This window comes from Solea senegalensis, linkage group LG17 (genome assembly GCF_019176455.1).
Source record: "Solea senegalensis isolate Sse05_10M linkage group LG17, IFAPA_SoseM_1, whole genome shotgun sequence".
In the NCBI taxonomy this organism is placed as follows: Eukaryota; Metazoa; Chordata; class Actinopteri; order Pleuronectiformes; family Soleidae; genus Solea; species Solea senegalensis.
Genome location: NC_058037.1, coordinates 9,999,173 through 10,020,005, shown reverse-complemented (window position 1 = coordinate 10,020,005; position 20,833 = coordinate 9,999,173). Strand labels below are relative to the sequence as shown.

General features: G+C 41.5%; 1 protein-coding gene across 1 annotated transcript in view; it reads right to left on the bottom strand.

Moving 5' to 3' along the window:
* The window catches only part of esrrgb (estrogen-related receptor gamma b), a 34,256-nt gene extending 24,767 nt beyond the window's left edge, over window positions 1-9,489 (bottom strand). Inside the window, exon 1 of the mRNA XM_044049754.1 lies at window positions 9,088-9,489. Coding sequence (XP_043905689.1) covers window positions 9,088-9,137 — 50 coding nt within the window. The 5' untranslated portion in view covers window positions 9,138-9,489. The remainder of the gene's footprint in view (window positions 1-9,087) is intronic.
* Between the last annotated feature and the right edge of the window lie 11,344 nt (window positions 9,490-20,833).

Genomic DNA, 20,833 nt, shown 5'->3' with positions numbered 1-20,833 from the left:
CACACACACACACACACACAAGAGCCCAGGTCAGTTTCTGTGCTAAAGTCAAACCTGAGGACACCCGAGCCACAGTAACATGTAGTACTGACTAATTGTGATTATCACAGACAAACAAATTAATGAATCTCTTGGATTTCTGAGTGACTTTCCAACCAAGTAAAAGTACCACTATTTTGATTAAATCTGACTTAAGTACAGTATTTAAGTAAAGTAAAAGTACTCAAGTTACAGTAAAAAAAACAGGTTGTTTAAAATTGACTGAGTAGTAGTTAGTTAGTTATTAACTTAGGTTCCTGTGTCGTGCCAAAGGACAAAAATCTCACATTTATTGTTTTTAATTAAAAAACGTATCGAAGTACAGCACATGCAAGAAAGTATAAGTACACAAAAAACCTACTCAATTGCAGTTACGCAAGTAAATGTCATCCATTACTTTCCACCTCTGCTCCCACAGAACCTCAAAACATCAACCTTTTAAAAGGATTATCAACATTTGGATGAATCCAGAGCTCCAGGGAAGTTGATGTCGATTTACATCAGTTAAAAACGGATTTTCTAGAACGCTGAGAAAACATGAAAACCCCACGCTGAAGTCAGCACAAGTCACACAACCGGAATATCACCACTAACATGTCTGACAAGATCTACTGGACGTTGCTTTCCTCCATCATCGTCTGATTATCCTGCGAGAGATTCATCAGCTGTGATGGAGCGCGCCGGTTCATCCGAGTTTGATAGATTATGTTACGAACACGGGCCATTAATGTGTTGGAATGCCAAGTGATATACTACGGTAGCTTATTTCTCTCAGGCAAAATGGTAACTAATGACCATGTCAACAGATGCCCCATACATCTTGCAAACAATGCCCACAATGCCACTCGCTAAGTGAATGAATGAAACTTCAGAAGACTGTTAATGGACAGAGGGAGAGGTGTTACACTCAGCATGTGGAGGATCATGGGTAATACATGAACCAATCAATAGTCCGGGTTCGTTTGCCAGTGAATGTGCAATACTGGATTACAACGGACTTCAGGAGGGAGAGAGAGAGAATGCAGAGGCTGAGGACGACCTGCAATCTTTCATTTGATTTTCATCTACACAGTGATTTTGAGCATCAGGTTTACAGTCCTAAAAGTAGCATTGTTCCAAGTAATAATGCACCTTATCTATCTATCTATTCATATAAAATGTATTTATTACACTATTGGTGCAGTGGTTCTGCTATTTCTTCACCTGAAGCACATTTATCTCACAATCTCTCATGTTTTTATTTCACATTTTACCGTTATATTTGTAAAAATGTTTGTCACTGAAAGCCTCCGTCATGAAACTGCAAAACAAATCCATGCACAGGTACAAATAAAGTGCAAACGTGAATAAAAGTGACTTTACTGTGACTGTAATGACGGAATATGAGCCCGTGTTGTCAAAGTTTACCAAAGATTCTGTGGGACTTCATTTTATTTAACGATTAAAGCGTGTTTTAGAACGGGACGTTTTATTTTGAAGCTGCGTGAGGATCCAAAGTTACGGTCAGATATTGTTGTTGTTGTTGAACAGCGCATGAATCTCCAGAGCATGAATCACGACTTGGGTCAGTGTTAGAACGTCTGCGTCTGTCCGTCACTGATGTCACACCACATCAGTCCTGGTCCATGTTGAGAGTGAGCGCTGTGGAAAAGCCACGTTAGGAAGCCATGTCTGAAACTAACGAGGGATTAATGCTCACCAGATTCCTGCGACGCTGTCGTGTTTCGTTGCCAGGGCCTGACTGGTTTTTTAAAAACATTAACTGTTGTGGCTGCAAATGTATTTCCCCTCCTCCGCTGCTGCCTCTTTGCATAAGTGTTTATATAAAGCCATGAAGTCATCAGGCCCTGACAACATGAAACCTCTCTTTTAACAGCTAACGGGCGGCGAGTAGAGCGAGGGAGAGAGGGATGCAGGGAGGAGATAGCCTCTACCCCTGGGCCCAGATCAGATCTATTGATCCTCTGCTTCCTTCCTGTTTCAGATGAGGCATGAAAAAATAAACCCTCCTGTTTCGGGTCCCAGACATTCCTTATGCATTTTTAATCAGTCAGGACTGTTAACATAGTGTGAGACGGAGCGATAAAGCGTCATTTTGTGGCTGTTGCGGTTTAAAAAACAGACTCACAGGGACCCGTGCTGAATCTTATTAGCAATCAGCATGTAAATATGGACAACTGGAAGCTCTATTTTCTCCCATATGAGGTGAAGTGGAGAGAGAGAAAGATAAAGGGAGAGCGAGAGCGGCATGGTAACAGTTAATACATCATCACAGCCAGATAGGGGGGGATTCCCAAAGGGATAGAACACTGTGGCATATGTAAAAAGTAGTTCATTCCACACTTAGCACACAGTAACGCTGGGGAGATGTTTTTTGTTAGATTTAATGGAAATTTCTAATGGGTCCTTTCAAATCTGTCAAAATGAAATAATGGCACCAACCACCAATTCGTGTGAACAGAAATAGCTTCATAGTTTTATAGTTTGCTTTTCCCGTCTTTATAATAAAGAGACAGAGATTCCTAAGCACAGCCCGACTCGTGGCAACAACACACACACACACACACACACACACACACAGAAAGGTGCTGTACCTAACATCTAATGGGGTGGTGTTTGCTCGGCTGCGCAGAAAAATGGTACAAACTGAGCAGACGAGCAGGACTCATCAGACAGACGTGAAGGTCACCTGCCGTCTCTGTTCCGCCGCTCTCTGAGGCCCAGACACTTCCACAATAGACGGCTGAGTGCAGCAGACACACAGGCTTCGGCGTGTCCACCACGCCGACGGGAACCAGAGCGTCTCCACACAACGCCACGTTGATTGAGACGCTGCACGACCACAAATTTTTCCTTTTATTAAATTTTTTTGAACCAAACCGTGATGGGTGTGAAAATGTCCCGCTAGAACAGCTTAAATGTGTGTGTGTGTGTGTACATGTGTGTGTTTTGGCATGTGTCCTCATGCTGGCAGTGCTGTAGATCCGTTGCTTCCCCACATAAATCCTAGATCCATCCACCTCCTCCTCCTCCTCTTCTCTAAGCCATGAAATACATTTTCCAGCCTCCAAATTTCAGCACGATAAATTTTCACAAGACTTTAAAAAATAAAAAAAATAAAAACACAGCACATCTAAAACGCATACTCAAAACAATTCTCCACAGTGACCTCATGCTGTCCTTTTAATGTGAAGAAAGAAAAAAAATAATCTCGTTCCTTATATTTTACTATGTATTTTTCCAGAGGGAGGAAATATTATTGTTAAGCTTGGGGTTAAGCTTGTAGCGAGGCACGCGGCGTAAATCATGGCGCTGAACACACAGTCGAACATGGAAGCGCAGAAGGACAGAGGCAAGGAGCCATGCATGAAATTAGTTCATTAATCTTTCTATGATAGGCTGTCCTTGTTTGGGGCAAACTCTATCAGCTTTAAACGGAGCGCCCCTTCCCTGCCTGACACATAGATTACACTGTTAGTCCGCAGCCGCAGTGTCGGGGAAATGAATGGTCATGCAAGCGGGAAAATGGGCGAGTGAGTGTCGCCCAAGTGTTAAGTAGTAACAACAACATGCGCGTGGGCACGGCGTTAGCACAAATGAAGGTCATCAAAGGAAATCTGAGCGTGCGCGCTAAAATCTGAACAAGTGCTGCTGTGAGTGATGGAGCTGAAGTAGAGACATGATGTAAAATGTTGATTTTACAATAAAGGAAAATGGAAAAAAAAAAAAAAGGTTTGTCTACATCGCTAGTGCGTATCTTTCGTAAACGTTAAAAATCGGGTTATTGTCATTTTATTTGTGCTGAATGGTTATGTCCACATATTATAATTCCTACAGGGATCCATTTTCTCCCTCTCTTTCTCTCTCTCTTTCCCTTTGTTAATCAATGACTGCAACAGAAGCTTGAGAATTCTTACTCAGCTCATTTTGGACTGGGGACATTTTGTAAATGTTATTTCCTCACTTTGTTTTTTTTTTCTATTTTTGTCCCTTGCATTTATTTAATTTTTACATTTTGTAACAATTAGTCATCATGTGCACTACACATTTCAAAATAGCTGTACAAATGTCCATCCGTGTGTCATGCTGCTGCTAAATGACTCAGCTTACATGCCTTGGTTGAATCGAGGAGTTTGGAAAAGAACTGTTTATAAGTTTTAGATTTCGTGAAAGTTGACATTCATGTGTGCTTTTATTGTGAAGGTTTCTTTCTGTAAATACACACCCTGTGGGACACAGTCAAACAAACAACAAAGTGGTCCTCACAGTGCATCAAAGACTGATCTCTTGTAGGAAATTACAAAAATGATGTTTATTAAATGTTTATTAAAATGAGTGGAAATTGCTCTAAACCTTTACTTTGAAAGTCCCAGTTCTGAGTATGTTAATAACTATGTTTTTACTGCTTATCACACACACACACACACACACACACACACACACACTTGTACAGAGAACCTCCAGCATATGGCCTCTTCAATGTCACTGCCACGGGCAGAGATTGCATAGATTTCCCACATGGATGATGTCTTCTTACCTGGAGTATCGTCTCACTGCCCCGTCCCGTCCCCATCCTCCATCTACATACCCGACCACCACCTCCAGGAAATTGCTCCCTCTGCAAAGTCAAACACTTCGCCTAACTGCCTTTTAAAAGAGAGACAGAACAGGAGGTTGTGGAGAAAGAATAAATGGCGGGGACTTAAGCCGTCATTGGAAATCAGAGGGGGACTCATGAGGGACAGTTACGTTATTGATTTCATAAATAAACAGAGATGGCCATCGATCCTAATGTTATTTTGCATTTCAATTACTGCCCAGAAACATAACCTTCAAACGTCTGCCTCTCCACAGTAATAACATCCACTGATAATCACAAGCCAGTCTTGTCCAGCGCAAATTGGCTTTTCTCTCCCTCTCCCTCTCCCTCCCTCTCCCTCTCTCTCCTTTTTCCCCCTCAAATGTGTAAATGACACAACTTTACATTTGCCTAATGGTATTAGGGCATGGGCTGAATATCAAGTGCGACTCAAGCTGATACAGTAAGCACTCCAGTCAATTGACACAATGCAAATTAACGTGCTGAAGAGGAATTAAGTTCACAATGTGAGACGTTGTGAAACTATGACGAGGCCCATTAAATTAAACATGCTGGCTGACCCACACTCCATGATTAGACGTACTGCTTCTCCATCTCTCACTCTCTCTCTGTGTGTGTGTGTGTGTGTGTGTTAATTTCATTTGATCAATAAAACAAACTCATTCTAAGAAGTCCCCCACTGCTGCAGGGAGACCAGCAGAGCCATATTCATGTTTTGATTGAATAGTGGCCGCGGAAAAAAAGCGTCCATCTACATCCTGATGAATTCAGAGTCCTTGACAGGCCGCCTAAAGGATATATCTATATCAAGAGGGGGTCATGACACGTAATGAAGTTAGTTCTCCTCTCATTCTGTCACACAGCAGCACTCGCTACCACCGAGCCGGGCCGTACCCCCATATATGCAGCAGCCGTCGCCATTAATAAACATGACAGTCTAAACACTACACAGTGTCACGGTGAAAAAAATAAAACATCCACTTTCTGTGTTTTGGCTTCTTTAATTATGTTTCTAGGCTTTTTTTTTTGCCCCACACACAACTTGTCCCAACACCTGCTCTCTCACCTCTTTCACGCCACACTGGCTCCCAACGATCTCGTCAACCAACTCTTTCAAACGTTAAGGTGGGACAGATCACACTGAGGTAAGTGGGTTTTTTTGGACTCCAAACACGGACATCACAACTTCACAACGAGCTGAAGCCGCAAAACTTTTGTCCACACAGACTATTTTCTACTTCTACTTCTGTCATGCCAAAAAAAAAAAGGTTTCTGGTGAACAAAGACGCGGCGATGAGGCCTCATATTTGCCACTAACATCTCAAATATCGCCGGAAAAATGTGTCTGAAAACACAGCAGCACACTGTGAAATTAGCGCTGTCATCAAAATTCAGTTTTTCACAGTGCTCGCGATTTTTTTTCCAGTTGTCTCTTGACCACCATCCAAATATTCCACACTTATAATTGAAATAATCTGCTGTAAATTCATTTTTCTGACACAGCATATTTTTTCCTATGTTGACAAAGTTAGTTGGACCTCATCTATTCATTTCTATTTACTTTTCAGATGAATAAAAATGTTTGTCATGCACATAATATATATATATATATATATATATATACACACTCACACACGTAATAAATGGAGATGCGAGGCATGACAAGATGATGTGTTCCTCTTAACAGACACAGTCAGGTGTTTGCATGATATGGCACCGCTAAAATTAGATCCCAGGTCAGTGTGTGATTCTTCGCTCTCATTTGTGTGTGTGTACGTGTGTGTATACGTGTGTGTGAGCGCTTGTGCTTGTGCATTCCTGTTTGTTTGCTCGTGAAGGACATCTACAGTATGTGACCAGCAGGTGGAAATTGTTTTTTTCTTTTTTGTTTTATTTTTAATCTGATTTATTGGAGCGAATCTACGTTTAAACATTGCGTTTAAATGACGCAGTTGTAACGCTATACATATAATTAAACCACAACTAATCGCAGATGTAGAATAAGGCTGACTGTTTTGAATATTAGTCATTTAAACGCTTGTAAGTAAAATCGTCAGTAGAAAAATAAGTTATGCATTTAAGAAAAACTCTTACTACACTGAAAGGTTGAAAATAACTGAGGAGGAAGACTTTTAAAAAGTGTACATGCTTTAATGGCAGTGCAGTTTTTGGTTATGCTATTCAGAAATAATTCAAGTAAAAATTCTTAAAGACGTGGAAATTATCGCTGAAAAATTCAAAAAAATGTAAACAGTTCAGGATAGAATAGTATTTAATTTAAAAGATGTTTTTGGTTCCGAGGACATCTTCCAGAGTGTGTGCAAATCTATATATTTTGGAACAATATGAAATACCTGATGATCTCATTTTGTCCACAGAGGGACAAACGTGTCTCTAAAGCGTGAGACAGTGGAGCACAGCACTCGTCAGAAGCCTCACCTCAGGCCAGGAGGTCAGTGGTGTGGTCAACGGTCCTCAAAGGGTTAACAGCATTCCCTGAAGCCAAACTTAACTAAGTAGAGCTCCATGTGACATTAAAGGCCGAGATTTACTGTGTGCAAGTGCATTAACAAGCACGGCCACTTCCAGGTGGTAAAGTGTCTGACAGTATGATGAACGGCATTTAAAGGTGAAGATAATTTTACTGTTCGTCACATGTCGGAGCCTCTGGTTTTTATGCTCGTGTGGTGTTTTTTTTTTTTTTATATTTTCAGAAACACGACATATGATTTCCTTCCCTTGAAAAAAAATATAGTACATTTAAAGAGGTTAAATTAAACGGATGCAAAAAACGCACTTTGCATGTGTGTGCGCGTGTGTTTCATTAAATCTGCTGTAACACAAGACAATCTGAATTTAGCCTGTTCCGTGTACGACCACGCTCACATGTATAAAATGTGTGTGCACATGCACGTGTGCATATGAAAGACGACACTGCCTCATTCAAACACGCATGCATCTATATACGTAGATAAACATGCAGACGCACGCACTCCTCATAGACACAATCCACCACACAAACAGCAACATTATTAGTATTATTATTTCAACTCTAGTTAAAATGTTTTTTTTGTGGATGTGTATTAAATGTGATGATGGCGTGAAAAAGAAGAGCTGGCGGTTGTGGGTTTCTCTTGACTGCACATGGATTTCGATATTGAATTTCACAGACTTAAAAACAATATATGAAAGTGATCTATTTAAGCACATTAAAAAAAAAAGAAGAAGAAGAAACGAAACCCGAGTCTGTTGCTTCTTCATGTCAGCTATCAAAACAAACGTGCTTTAAAAATGCTTGTGGTTAAACTTGTGATTAAATCAAATTCAAGCACGGTCTCACACCGTGTGCACTTTACTGCACACACACAACAGCCTGAAATGTCAAACTTAATATGTTGCTTTAATAGTTTCAGCTTTATAAAATAAATAAATACAATTCAAGCAGAATTCTACAAAACTACAAAATATTAAAATAAACCCTTTTAGCTGAAGCTGAAGCTTTAGAATTCAAAAACGTTATTTCTTATTACTTTTTCGAGTTGTTTTCAACAGCTCAGCTCAGGTGCAGGTACATTTAAAAACAAGCATGTTTCACACCACAGGAGACATTTTAAGTGTCTTTGTTTACACTGAGAGAGTCGTGTAAAGTGACATTTTCCTCATCATAGTCGTGTAAAAAGTGCCACACGGGGTTAAACCTTTTCAATCCCATCTAGAGCTTAACATTAAGAGGATCCCGGTGCAGGGTGAAGGGTCTCCCCTCAGGTTACACGGCTAACAGAAGAGCATCTTCTTTAGAGACGTTCTGTGACATATCGTTTCCTGTAAAGCAAGCTGCTCGATCCCTGCAACTATTGACTAAATGCACAAAATGTTCAAGCGGAGTGTGCATCACTCTGACCTCATTCAAACGGAGTGAACTTTTAACTCATACTTCACTATTAATGAAAAAGGATGCATGATTTAACCCTAATAAAAAACTGCACAGAGTGATCTGTGCCCTCTTATTTGTCATGTTCTCTGTCTCTAACACACACACACACACACAGAGTGGACAGCGTGACAGTTACAGTTTTCTGTCTCTGGGACAACACCGGACATCAGCTGCTGCCAGAGGATACGCGAATGGATATCGTTCGCATTAGCGTGCCTCTGGCTCTTCCCTCTGTGGCCGAGGTTAAACCCCCGGATCCCGCACTTCTAGACAGCTGCAGGGCAAACATCAGACCTGGACTCCCTGCGGGCAAAGCTACTGCAGCCTCACTCTGACACTACACTCAGCTCTGCTGTCCCGTACACGGCGAGGAACTCCCCGTCCTTTCCAAGAACTCACTTTACGAGTGAGAATTAGTTTCAAATAAATGAATAAATAAACAAAATGATTAAGTTTAAGAAGTAAAGGGAAGAAAAGTGGAAATGGAAAAGCATGCAGACAGAGATGCACCTACTGGCTGTGATAGCAGAGAGGGTCAGGGATGCACAGTTCGGAAACATCCATCAGTCCACGTTAAGCATTCCAGGTGTTGCGATCAAAACAGGTGAACAAACAGCTCAGGGCAAAACAAAAAAAAAAGGCTGGAAGAGGAGGAGATCACTTCCTGAGTCTCCACATATCTTCATGAAATGTTAAGTCAGGTGTTCCAGGGGTGTTTTCTATCCCCGCCCTCCCCTGTTCAACGCACTGCCTCGGCCCGGCGAACTCCACTCTGCACAGGTGCCGCTCACTCAGGCTCAGGAGGACGTATGGAGAGCAGGAGAAGAAGAAGAGGAAGAAGAAGAGTGGATTTAATTGCTGGTACAGAGAAGGTTAAAAAAAAGAAGAGAAAACAGGAAGGAGGTGCAGAGACGAGGAGGAAGAGTGAAGCTCAAGAGGAGTGATGGAGAGAGAACAGGAGATAAGAGAGACAGATAGTTGAAGAGCAGCAGTGGTGGGAGCACACTCAGGCTGAGTAAGTCAGTGAGGGGATCCAGTCTCCATTGAACACATGGGGGCTCTTTAAGAGCAGGGGGGTGTGGCTTGGTTCAAATGGAGCCGACAGCATTGGTCCGTTTCGGGAAGGCTGCCCTGGGAGCAACCAATGAGCTTGTGGGATTACGGTGGAGGGAGGGGCTAGAGGACGACCAGTCAGTGTCCAGTCATTCACAGGGGAGCGCTGCAAAACACAGAGACGACGGATACTATAGATACTATCGAGAGGAGAGATGGAGGGAATGACTCAACGTTTTGGGTAAAATATCTGATCGCGATGAGCTTTAAAGGTTGATTTTCTGTTCAGTGTGTGCTCATTTTACAGTTGAAAACTATTTAAAACCACAAAAGATACCATCAAAACACGAGCTATTTATGATAATGCAAGAAGAGATTTTAAACATATGAAATCTTTCTACTACTTATGTGTTGAATTTGAAAAAAAAAACAAAAAACAATGTGATTTCAGTTTGAAAATGATAAATTGTTCTTGTTAGTCTGTCTGCCCTAACAGACAGACAGACTAAAGTGGTCAGTAACTGACAAGAAGACGAGACCTGAGCTCAGAGCCAACAAACTTTAACGCTTCACTCTTTCGTCTCCCTCCACCGTGGATCCGTCTATTTTCCACATGCTCAGCCTCCTTCAAAAATGATTGCCCCACAGCATCTCAGCAACAATGATGACGGGGGCTTATCAAGCAAACGAGAAGAGGCCGAGTGCATGAGAGCTGAAAGCGATAATGACCCGGACAGGAACGTTAATAATGATATCGGCAGCAAAAGTCTGAGCGCACTTTTACCACGTCTGTGTAACGTGGCAGCCATCAGGAAAAAGGATGCTGCTTCCCCTCTCTCTCACTCACACACACACACACACACGCACACACACCAACCCACTTCATCAACCCACATTTTCCTGATCGATACAAAACCCATCACACGCTCTTATTGATCACAGCGTTGCTGTGTCGCCAGAAGCCTCGGCAACTACTTTTAGTTTCCCCAACCGTCTTTTAAATGAAAGGGAATTATAACTTTGAGCATTTTCTTTTCATGTCAGCCCGTATCAGAGTCACGGGAGCGCGGGGCGATTGCTTTAATAAAAAGAAAGAAAAAAAAGGAGCTGCGCATTGTGAATGAAACTTCTGATCAATAATTTGTCATTTAATGTACTTCCCCGCGAAGGGAAAACTCCAGGATATTCCCGCTGATGTGATTAAGACATCCAGACATAATCAATAGAGGAGATATGCTTATGTTTTTAATGAGGCAGAAAGAGAAAGAGAGGGAGACTAATGTCCGGATGACGTGTATAGTTTCATGTGACGACTAAATGGTGGTGCAGAAGTTGGTTAGAATTAACATCTCAGCTATGCTATGTTTCATGAAGGGGGAAGTAGGTTAATGATTAATAAAGTGCATTCTTCACTGTTTTTATTTAAAAAAAAACACATGTTGGCAGCCTGCTGAGGGACATATTGGACGTCCGCGCCTCATCCGCCTCCCTCCCACTCCGCCAGCTCCAGCTTACGCAGCGAGGGGGACACTGGGTTTTCATGGCATCTGACAGGAAATCTATTGAGTGCACACACTGTAATCCCACTATCACGCTATCCCCAAACCAAGAAACAGTAATCCAATCATTAGGTCTGTGTTTAAACGAAACAGATTTGCAGCTCTGTGACCAAGAGTGTGTCTCTTTAAGCAGATCACAGCCACAGTCTGGGATTTTGAACACTGTTTATTTTTTGAGGCAGTAGTTAATGTTTAATAATAGTTTTTGCTCTGTTTTCCTCTCACTCGCGTATTCCCCCATCTCCTCATGCGAGTCTGGCCTCAATTCAGCAGAGAATAACAATATAAAAAGGGGACTTTGGAGTCAAACTCAAACACAGCTGAGTGTGTGTGTGTGTGTGTATGTGTGTGTGTGTGTGAGTAAAAACACACACAGCTGTAATTGACTGAAACATTTCTCAGAGCAGATCAGAAACACCGGGATTTTGAGCGTCTGTCCGTGCAAATCAGCAGCTTGTCTCCGAAAAGTGAAAAAGAACCAATCGTTATCTGTCAATACGTAGTAATTACATATTGTGCCGGGCTGAGGGACATGGACGGCGTGTGACGTGAGGAGTGTGTAATTAAATTCCTGATTCATGAGCAAACTGGTCTTTTATGTCTGACCCTCTGACCTCAGCACGAAGACACTGTGTCGCTCGTGTGTGTGTGTGTGTGTGTGTCCATCGTGCACTCGTTGTCAACTTTAATAACAAAATAAGACAATATTTTAATATTACGAAGCATTTATTAAAAAAAGCTATTTGCCTGAATCATTAAGGCGTTAAAGTGTTGGTTTTAATGGACTTATCACATTCATCAAACTTTACATGCATTTGTCAAAGGGCTGTTAGGAACTAAATCTATAGGATGTAAAATATACAAAAGTTATGAAAACAGATTTGGCTGTGTTGTTAGTTTATAAGTGATAGAAAATCAAATTTACATTTTCATTAGGGAGGAAAATGGTAGCCGAACAAACAATTTTTGTTCCAATTAGGGTTTTTTCTCTCCTCAATTTAGACAAATTGATCAGCATGAATAAAAAAAATCGTTTCTTGTAGAGTATAAGAACCCAAAGTATGGATATGGAAACTGTTATAAAAGGGAGAGTCAAATTAATTCTTATTTTACAAATAACTCCTTATGAATTAGGGCTGAAACAATTACTCGATTAATCGATTCCTAAATGAATCACCAACTATTTTGAGTGTTTTTAAGTCAAATCAAAACAAGCTTTCTGATTTCTTCAGCTTCTTAAATGTGAATCTTTTCGGGTTTCTTTGCTCCATATAACAAAGAAGTCATTCAAACTGAATAATGTTTGGTTTTTGGACAAGACAACAAGACATTTGAGAACATCCTCCTTTTCCACGTTTGAGAAACACAGACCAACACTTTCTGACATTTTATGGACCAAACGATTACTCGATCGATCGAGAAAATAATCGACAGATTAATCGATTATGAAAATAATCGTTAGTTGCAGCCCTAGTATGAACGTATGAACTTAAAGAAGGCGCTATGAAGAGTCTAATCGTGTTCTTTTCTAGAAGTCATTTCATCCCTATGAGTTTTTCATTTCCAGCTACGGCGAGATCATCCACAATAAGAGTGTAATTGTAATTATCTAAAGTGTAAAAGCTCCAACTTTATCTCCATATTTAACCAAATTAACAAAACTAAAAAAAAAGGGTCTGAATCCCACAGATCCATTCCGCTCTCACTGCCACACACTTGTTTGGCTCGTCTGCAGGAGGAGTGTGGAGAGGGATAATTACTATAGCCACGGGGCTGCATTAATCAGCTGGGTGCATTTGTTGGGTTTTATTATGTTCCACTCCCCTCTCTTGGCCGTGATGACTGAGCCACCGGTATCAGACGGGCGACAGCGGAGGGCCACGGTCGCCCCCACTGCCCGCTCACACTGGGTTAATAAATGCCATTAGCTTCTGTCTCTTGCCCGTTAATTTCTCATTTAAGTGCGGACGGTTTAGACAAAACTACACGAGCAGTGGCGTTAATCAGGGACTCGTCGCAGGACTCTTGCAGGATTGCTTGATTGAGAGCTGGACTCACACCATGAAGGAAGGAAATGAACGCTGGGTTCTTTTTAGCGGCGTGAGTGGACATTGTGTTCGCTGCGACGCCGTTTCATCACGTGTGGTCCAATCGCAATCTATCACACGATGCCGTGCCGGCGGTGTTGTTATTGTCATGTGTTACCACTGACAAATGTCCAGAAACTGCTATCTGCCATCGTCCCGGCAGCTGTTTACGTCGTGGACATTATGTATCATATTCAAATTAAGACGAATGCATGGATTGTTCCATAGAAGACGTGTTTGCATAAAGTCCAGAGAGTCACAGACTTGACCAACACTTTCATGATTGTTCTCACTGCACACTTCATTATTAAAATGTCTTCAATCATGGTGAGACACTTTGGCTAAAGGCAATCGCCAAATGGCATATATTATCCCGAGGGCAATTTTCTAACCCGGGTTCCGCTCCATGGAAACAGTGTGGCTGTGGATTCCATCAAAAGGAAAATAGAGCCTCCACTGTTGTTTTAATCACGCCAAATATAAACAAAATCAATCGCAACGCTGCGCTCTAATTTTAAACGGCTGCTTGACACGGGCCCGCAATCCTCCCGGCGACTCGCCGACGTCACCTGCATTACACAGGAGGTCTGCACGGAGTCACCTCTAAAGTGAAGCTAGGTTGTGTCATTGCAGCTTAGAGCGGGGATCAATACATTCATCTCAAGTTCATTCAAATAAGGCGTCTGGCAAAAAACCCAGCGCGTGATGTCAGCTGTTTGCAGCGCCATCACACTCGTGCATGTACGTAGGTCTCCAAACATGTGGGACTACTTTGACGGTCATTTCTATAACACTCCTCGTGTTATTTTGAGATATGGTTTGATAAATGAATCACAATTATTTTATGGGCATTATTTAATAAAAGGCTGAAAAGAATTGTATTTGGAGACCAAAAGTTTCCATCAGTGGGTCACAACCCAGTTATTCCTTGTCCCAACAGATGAAACTAAACATTGTTTACAGAATGATATTGATTTTATATAACCACAGAAATATATACATATATATAATACTGTACTGTATACTCTTCTTGTTCATTCATCTTGGTGTGTTTTTATCTTGTTTCTTGTGTTTTATTTGACATTTGCATGTTATACTGTCTTTATACTTGACCTTCAGTGTCCTGAAAGGCACCTATACATTTATATTTTTTTATCCTTTTCTAGTCTTATTGTGACTATTTTTCTATATTGTACATTGACAGATGTGAAAATGCACATTTATTATTTGTTATTATCTTTATTTGAACTGTCTTTGCTGCTGTGAACCTGTACATTTCAGGACTAATAAAGGACTATCTTATCTTATCTCAACAAACAACAATGTGCTGCATATTTTTGACAAAGAAAATCAATTAGCAACAGTTCAGATAAAGAGAAGAAATTGGAACTTTTTGAAACAGCGAACTAGAGCGAGGCAAAAAATAAAAGCTAAAACATGTAAAAAGGAATATGCGCTCTTATGTGGTAAACACTGATCTCTATAATAACAGTTGTAACAAAGAAAAAAAAAAGGAATAAAGAGCACAAATCTGCCACTTGGGCTCAAACCAACTTCAACATCTCCAAACACCCACAGGGTTCTGGTAACTCTTCAATTACCAACTTCACTCTGAGGAACAGTTAACTACAAAAGTTCACCAGTACACGAGCTCCCGTTTCAAAATGACTTAGAGAGTGTGTGATAAGTAAATTATCCTCTTAGCTCTTCCCACTACGCAGGATAATAGAGGCTGATACCGCTTAAATTTCAGACTAGGGATTCGGTGGCGTGTTCTAAAGGAAGTTTTAGTCGCTCAGATGAATTTAAACGTATCGTTTCCCTGGTTCCTCGCGGCGCACGCTGTGAACCATGAAGCCCTGGAAGAACGCTTCAGAGGAAGGAAAAAGATGTCCAGTAGGTTTTAAACTTCCAGGACTCGCAGCCTGTTTACACACCGCTGATGAATATAATGCTAAAAACAAACATTTATGCAAAGCAGCCTTTCGTGGGCAGTAAATCTCATTTTGAAGAGAGGCTTGGTATTCTAGACTTGGCTCCCACAAGATCCAGAGATGACTTTCATTTAGTCTCACCTCTCCATCCAACCGGGGTCACCCCTGTTGGTATAGCAAGCACAGCAGTCACATTGCTCCACCATGCGCGCAGATTGCTTACTAGAACCGCCTGGAACCTTTCATATTTCCCAGTCAGCGTTTTTACAGGATAATTTTGGCAGCCTTTAAGGATATCGCTGCCTTAATAGAGGATAAAAATAAACGGGTGGTGGAAGGTCTATATCAGGCCAGTATAATCTTGTATTCTGCACTGTGTGGAACTACAAGTCTGGCTTTGGCTCCGTTCAATGAGATTAAACCTCTCTCCAGTTGATTCCAAAAGACCATTTGTCCTATTTTTAAAACGAGGAAGAGACTTAGAGCCGCGTGTATCTAAAAAAAAAGAAAGAAAAAAACAACAACCGCAAACAGTTAAATTGATTAAAATACTATGGTGTAAATGGTATTGCAGCACAGCTTCTAAGAATGTCTGGATTCTGTAGCCCACTGAGTGTCTGTGGTCAGTAGATTTATTATAAGTTGAGTTTGTGTCTGGCTCTGTGCAGTTTTCAGCAGTGACTGACGTCTGTGTGAGAACGCTTGTCAAAAATGTCTCAAAAGAAGGAAACAGCTTAATTCAATCAACGCCGCCGCTTTCAAGTCCACAGGGGAACCAGCTAATAGTGTTAGAAACTTGAAAAGTTGGGGAAAAATAAGCTTGAGGAAGTTCTCGCTACCTGGGAAAGAAGTGTGTTCCTTGAGGCTTTCCTCCACCGTATGATAGTAAAAGCTCCACTCTTCTGGGCCTTGTTGCTTCTCTGTGAGCTCAAATGCTGGATTTTAGTTTGTGCTCCTCCCATGAGGGGCAAAGCTTTGCAGAAGTTAGGAAAAAGGGTTATATGAAGTTCAGTAGAAAATGTTTTTTTTTTTTTTTTCCTTTTCACCCGAGTACTCAGCCAACTTTTTTTAATAAAAGACAAGAATATGGATCGAGATGTTCCGCAGACGCTTGTTTGGCGGGGCGCAGGCGGGGAGCTGGAGAATATACAGGTTTAGTTAAATGTGAAAAGGTAACCCTTCTTCTAAACAGACGTTCCTGTGGGCATAGCGTGTGAGGATTAAGAGAAAGAGACAAATGTTGTGGCAAAATCTCACGAAAACATGACAGTGTGTGTGCCTGTGCCGTAAAAAAGAAAAACTGTGGGTCTATAAGGCACGCGCCTCGTTTATTTTATGCACCCACCTTCTCCGACGACATTCACCCGCATTAATTCCGTGATTGTGTCTTCCTCTCATTTTCTCCCTCGTTATGCATTTAATGTTTCCAATTTGCCGTCATCACAGGAAAACGCCACAAGACGCTGTAAATTCTTTTCTAATTCCAAATAATTAGGATTACACGGACCAGTGGTTTTCAATCAGCGAGATCATCTCAGTGATAGATGGCGGGATAACTGGTCATTGCCGAGACATAAATATTGTGTCGTTCAATTAATCTGGTCTAATGAGGTGTCAGAACTGCCACTCATCCATCAAACACAATTAGGAATAAACACATATGCATGGAGATGGGTAATTAATAATTAGCAAAGCAAAGAAAACAGTATTGGTTTCAGCAGCCACATCCACGGAGCAATTTACCGCAGCAAATGTAGTTTTCTTTTCTTTTCTTTTTTTTACGTGAATGAGACAATGCTGCATCAAAGCCTTTCTTTTTTTTGTGAGGGATGTTTAACACCCTCTGTGATTCTTCAGTCTTCCAGACGCCTTTCACCCAAATACACCTGGACACATTTGAGTTTGAAGGCTCCTAAAACTTAGTGATGGATAGAGTTTGTTTCTGGACCGCCCCCAAAAAAAGAAGGAAAACAATTATTCTACATGTTGGGAATTAAAAGCAGTCATCAACAGTTTAGTCTTCATCACTCTCTCTGAAGCCCACAAGGGTCGTCGTCCTAAAAAAAGACTTCCACATGAAGTGTTCTTGTCCTCCATTTTCCGAGGCCAATCCAGCATCCTGACAGAATTAAAGTGCAGTGCTGGGATGAGCTCTCTCGCTCCGATTTGAAAAATAATAATTTATTCCCCCCCCAAACCCGGTTCAATACATAATGTTCCTGCTGTCAAATGCTTTCATCAGAACCTGTCACACAAAAGTAGAAATATTTTTGACCTACTCGTGTCAACTCTGAGCCACAGATCCTGCTCCACGAACGCTTGTGCAGCGCTGAAGTTGACACCTGTCACATAGGAGCAGTGTGGCCGTTTCCCTTTGTTGCAACGAGAGAGGAACATGACACTTATGCTAATTCAGAAAAATAAAGTGTTGGACAAACTGTGCAGTCAATTCTTTCATTTAATTTAGAATTTAACTCCAGATCAATTTGGAAAAAGCCTTAAGCCTTAAGTCTTTTTGTGTTTTCCTTTGCAGTGGTTTAATGACTTGTCACTAAATTGTCACTTCCAGCTGTTTCTATTCCTCACATTTGCACAATGGTATAATCATTAATGGTTGGAAATTTCCTGAACGTTTATTAAAACATCAAGGGCAACTCATTTGGACGGGAAAATGTAAATTTAGCAATTCAGTATCCAGTTATGATTCTGTATCTCAAAGCACTTGGTTAGTCTTATGTGGTAACATTGTGAAAGGTGAAAAGGTCAAAGATATAATGTTTACACTCATTTACACTAATGAGTTATTTTAAGTGACAATTGATAATCATTTTCTAGTGAGAGTGAAAACTTTGTGACCGTAGACTTTTCAGGTATAACTCTTACTCGACAGATTTCTGTTTAATTCAAAAAAAGAACTTGTTATTTTAGTTGAAATGCACGTGGGAAGAATTATCCAAGACTTTTATTTGGTCTCTGCACACCACCGTCCCACAGGTCTGATTTCAACATACGCAAAGGTTTATGTGACATAAAAGACGTACGCAACAACAGAGACAGGAACAGCTCCCATTTTGAGAGTGTAGAACTCAGTGTGCCGAGTTTTCAAAAGAGGCAACACCTCACAGCAAAGTTAATAAAACTACTTACTTACTTTTGTACATAAAACTCTAGAAATAAGCATTGCTAAATCAGCTCCACGTGACGTTCTCTCTGATTCTCAGTACAGCTGTGCTTAAATCTCATGATGTCAAGACGGACAGAGAAAACAACAACGGTGCGCTAATAAAGTGAGAGGGCTCCAAAGAGGTCTGAGTATGACTGAAAACACAAAGATACGCCCGCAAAAAAGTTTCCAAAGTGAATTCTACTGCTACAAAAAACGAATCATTGAGCAGTTTTAACTGTCCCTGCGTTGCCAGTGTATACAACCAAATGCTCCCTCAGTCAGGTCTGATAGTACTGCTTGACAGATCTTGTTTTCAGTTGAGGGACACATAAAATGTCACATTGTCGTGAAGACCAAACAAAGGCAACAAAAAACAAAACAAAAAGTTACACACTGCAGCTTTAACTTCACATATAAGAGGCTGTAATTATGTACTTTTACATCACTGCCATCTTTCTTTTATTTTACACAAATATGAAGATTACTTGCACTTTCTACATGTTTTTCCTCCTCTAACACGTCGTAGTGAACATTACAGGATCTGCAGTCTTAACGCCAAAGCTTCCAAAGCTCTGTCTTTAAAAAAGTTGTTGTTGTTGTACATTGTGACCCTACAGTGTCCCGGCCAGTGATGGAGACGTGTGACGCGGCAGAAGTCAGCTGTGTCTTCTTGATGTGAGAGTCAACAGAACAGGCCAGAGACACAGAGACACCCCGACGGTTCACTTGAGCTGCTGCAGCAGCAGCAAAGAGGCAATTACCCAGAGGCATCGGGGCGAAAAACAGGAGGAAAATCAATACATCATTTCAGAGGGTGTTTCCTTCAACTGAGTCAATGTCTTAATTCACTAGTGTGAGTTTGTTATTTTTTCCGAGCTAATCTCCTTTCTGGATTTTACATTGTTCAGTGAAAATGTTAATAGCTAACGATTCCTTCGCCTCGTGTGAAGTCGTTTTTCAAGCGGATGAATGCAAATGCAGTGTGAATCTGAATCTGGTGAATGTGAGGTCTGGCATTAATGGGGACTGACAGCACACTGCCTTGAATTTCTGAGGCAGGAAAAAGGCTGATTTTAAATTCCCAAAAACACATCTACAGACTCTTTTGTTCACCGTGTGAGTGGCACACTAGGAATCCACTTCACCTGACCCCGGGTGAAGAAGGATTTCATCTCGTCCTAAAACAGCACAGCGACGTAGTCGTGTAAGTTCACACAAAGTTTACAGTTATACACACACACACACGCACACACGCACACACACACACACTGTGCCATTTTGTACCCTTGTCACAGTGGTGTGGAGGCGTGCAGATGGGCGACGCCGCCGAGATGCCACGGCGAACGGGAGCCAGATACGGCAATGAAACAAATCAATAGCGGCGTCTCTTATGGTGACGACCAAACCACAGCACAAACATGATAATGACCAAAAATCCACTGAAGCGCAGCGGCTATACCTCCAGAGAGGCGCTTACGTAAATGTAGGTTAGCATGATTGACTCATCGCCAGCTAAATTAGAAAAGACAATATCATACAGCTTCGTCTCTGGCTCCGACTCGCAGGAACACCTTACAAGCCGCGATTGTTGTTAAAACACAATAACACACCTTCTTCCATAACCTGGCAATTATCCCACATGCAAAAAAAAAAAACTTCAGGCATCGTCGCCTTACAAAAACAGTTAAAGAGCCTTTTTTTTTTAAGGATTAGATATGGTTAACTTTTATGTCGTGGATTTGAATATGAAAAGGAGACTAAGCGCGGAGTGCAGGGAGCCCACGGGACCAAAACACAGACTTCCTCTAAAATGTTAATCGTTTGGCTAATTGAAGGTATGTTCTTTGTCGGCTCTGTGTTTTGGAGAGTGCCTTCTATGGACTGAGCGCGAGGTAGAAGGGCTTTCAGATGTTATTGTATTTGACTGCCGCTGCAGCACTGGGGCGCCAGTGGATTTAGCTGCTTTTAAGATGAGTTACGGGGACAGGCGCGCACAGCCCAAAGACGTGCGCGGAGACGCACGCAAACCTGCACCACATATCCCCCCCACCCAACTGCACAGCACACACACACACTAACGCATGTACATGACAAGCCATTTGCATTTCAAAAGAGCATAACTGCCCACGGCGGTGGCTGGGGGAGTGTGGCCTCCGGATTCCCCAAGAGCGCCTGTGAAGTTAACGAATCACGAGTCTAGACTCCACCATAGCTCGTCTTTCATACTAGCACATTCACACCAACATCCTCCTGAGTAAGAGACAGGTAGAGAGGTAGAGTAGTCGTACGCCGTCACAGAGACAACCCATTAACTGTGTGTGTCGCAGCTCAGGCAACAACAACAACAAAAAGAGAGAGATGATTTTCCCTTTTTCCACCTTCCTCAAGGATGATTTTAATTACATGTTGAGCTCAGGCCTTTAATCATTTTACACTGAAGGTTATTGACACTGTGATGCAT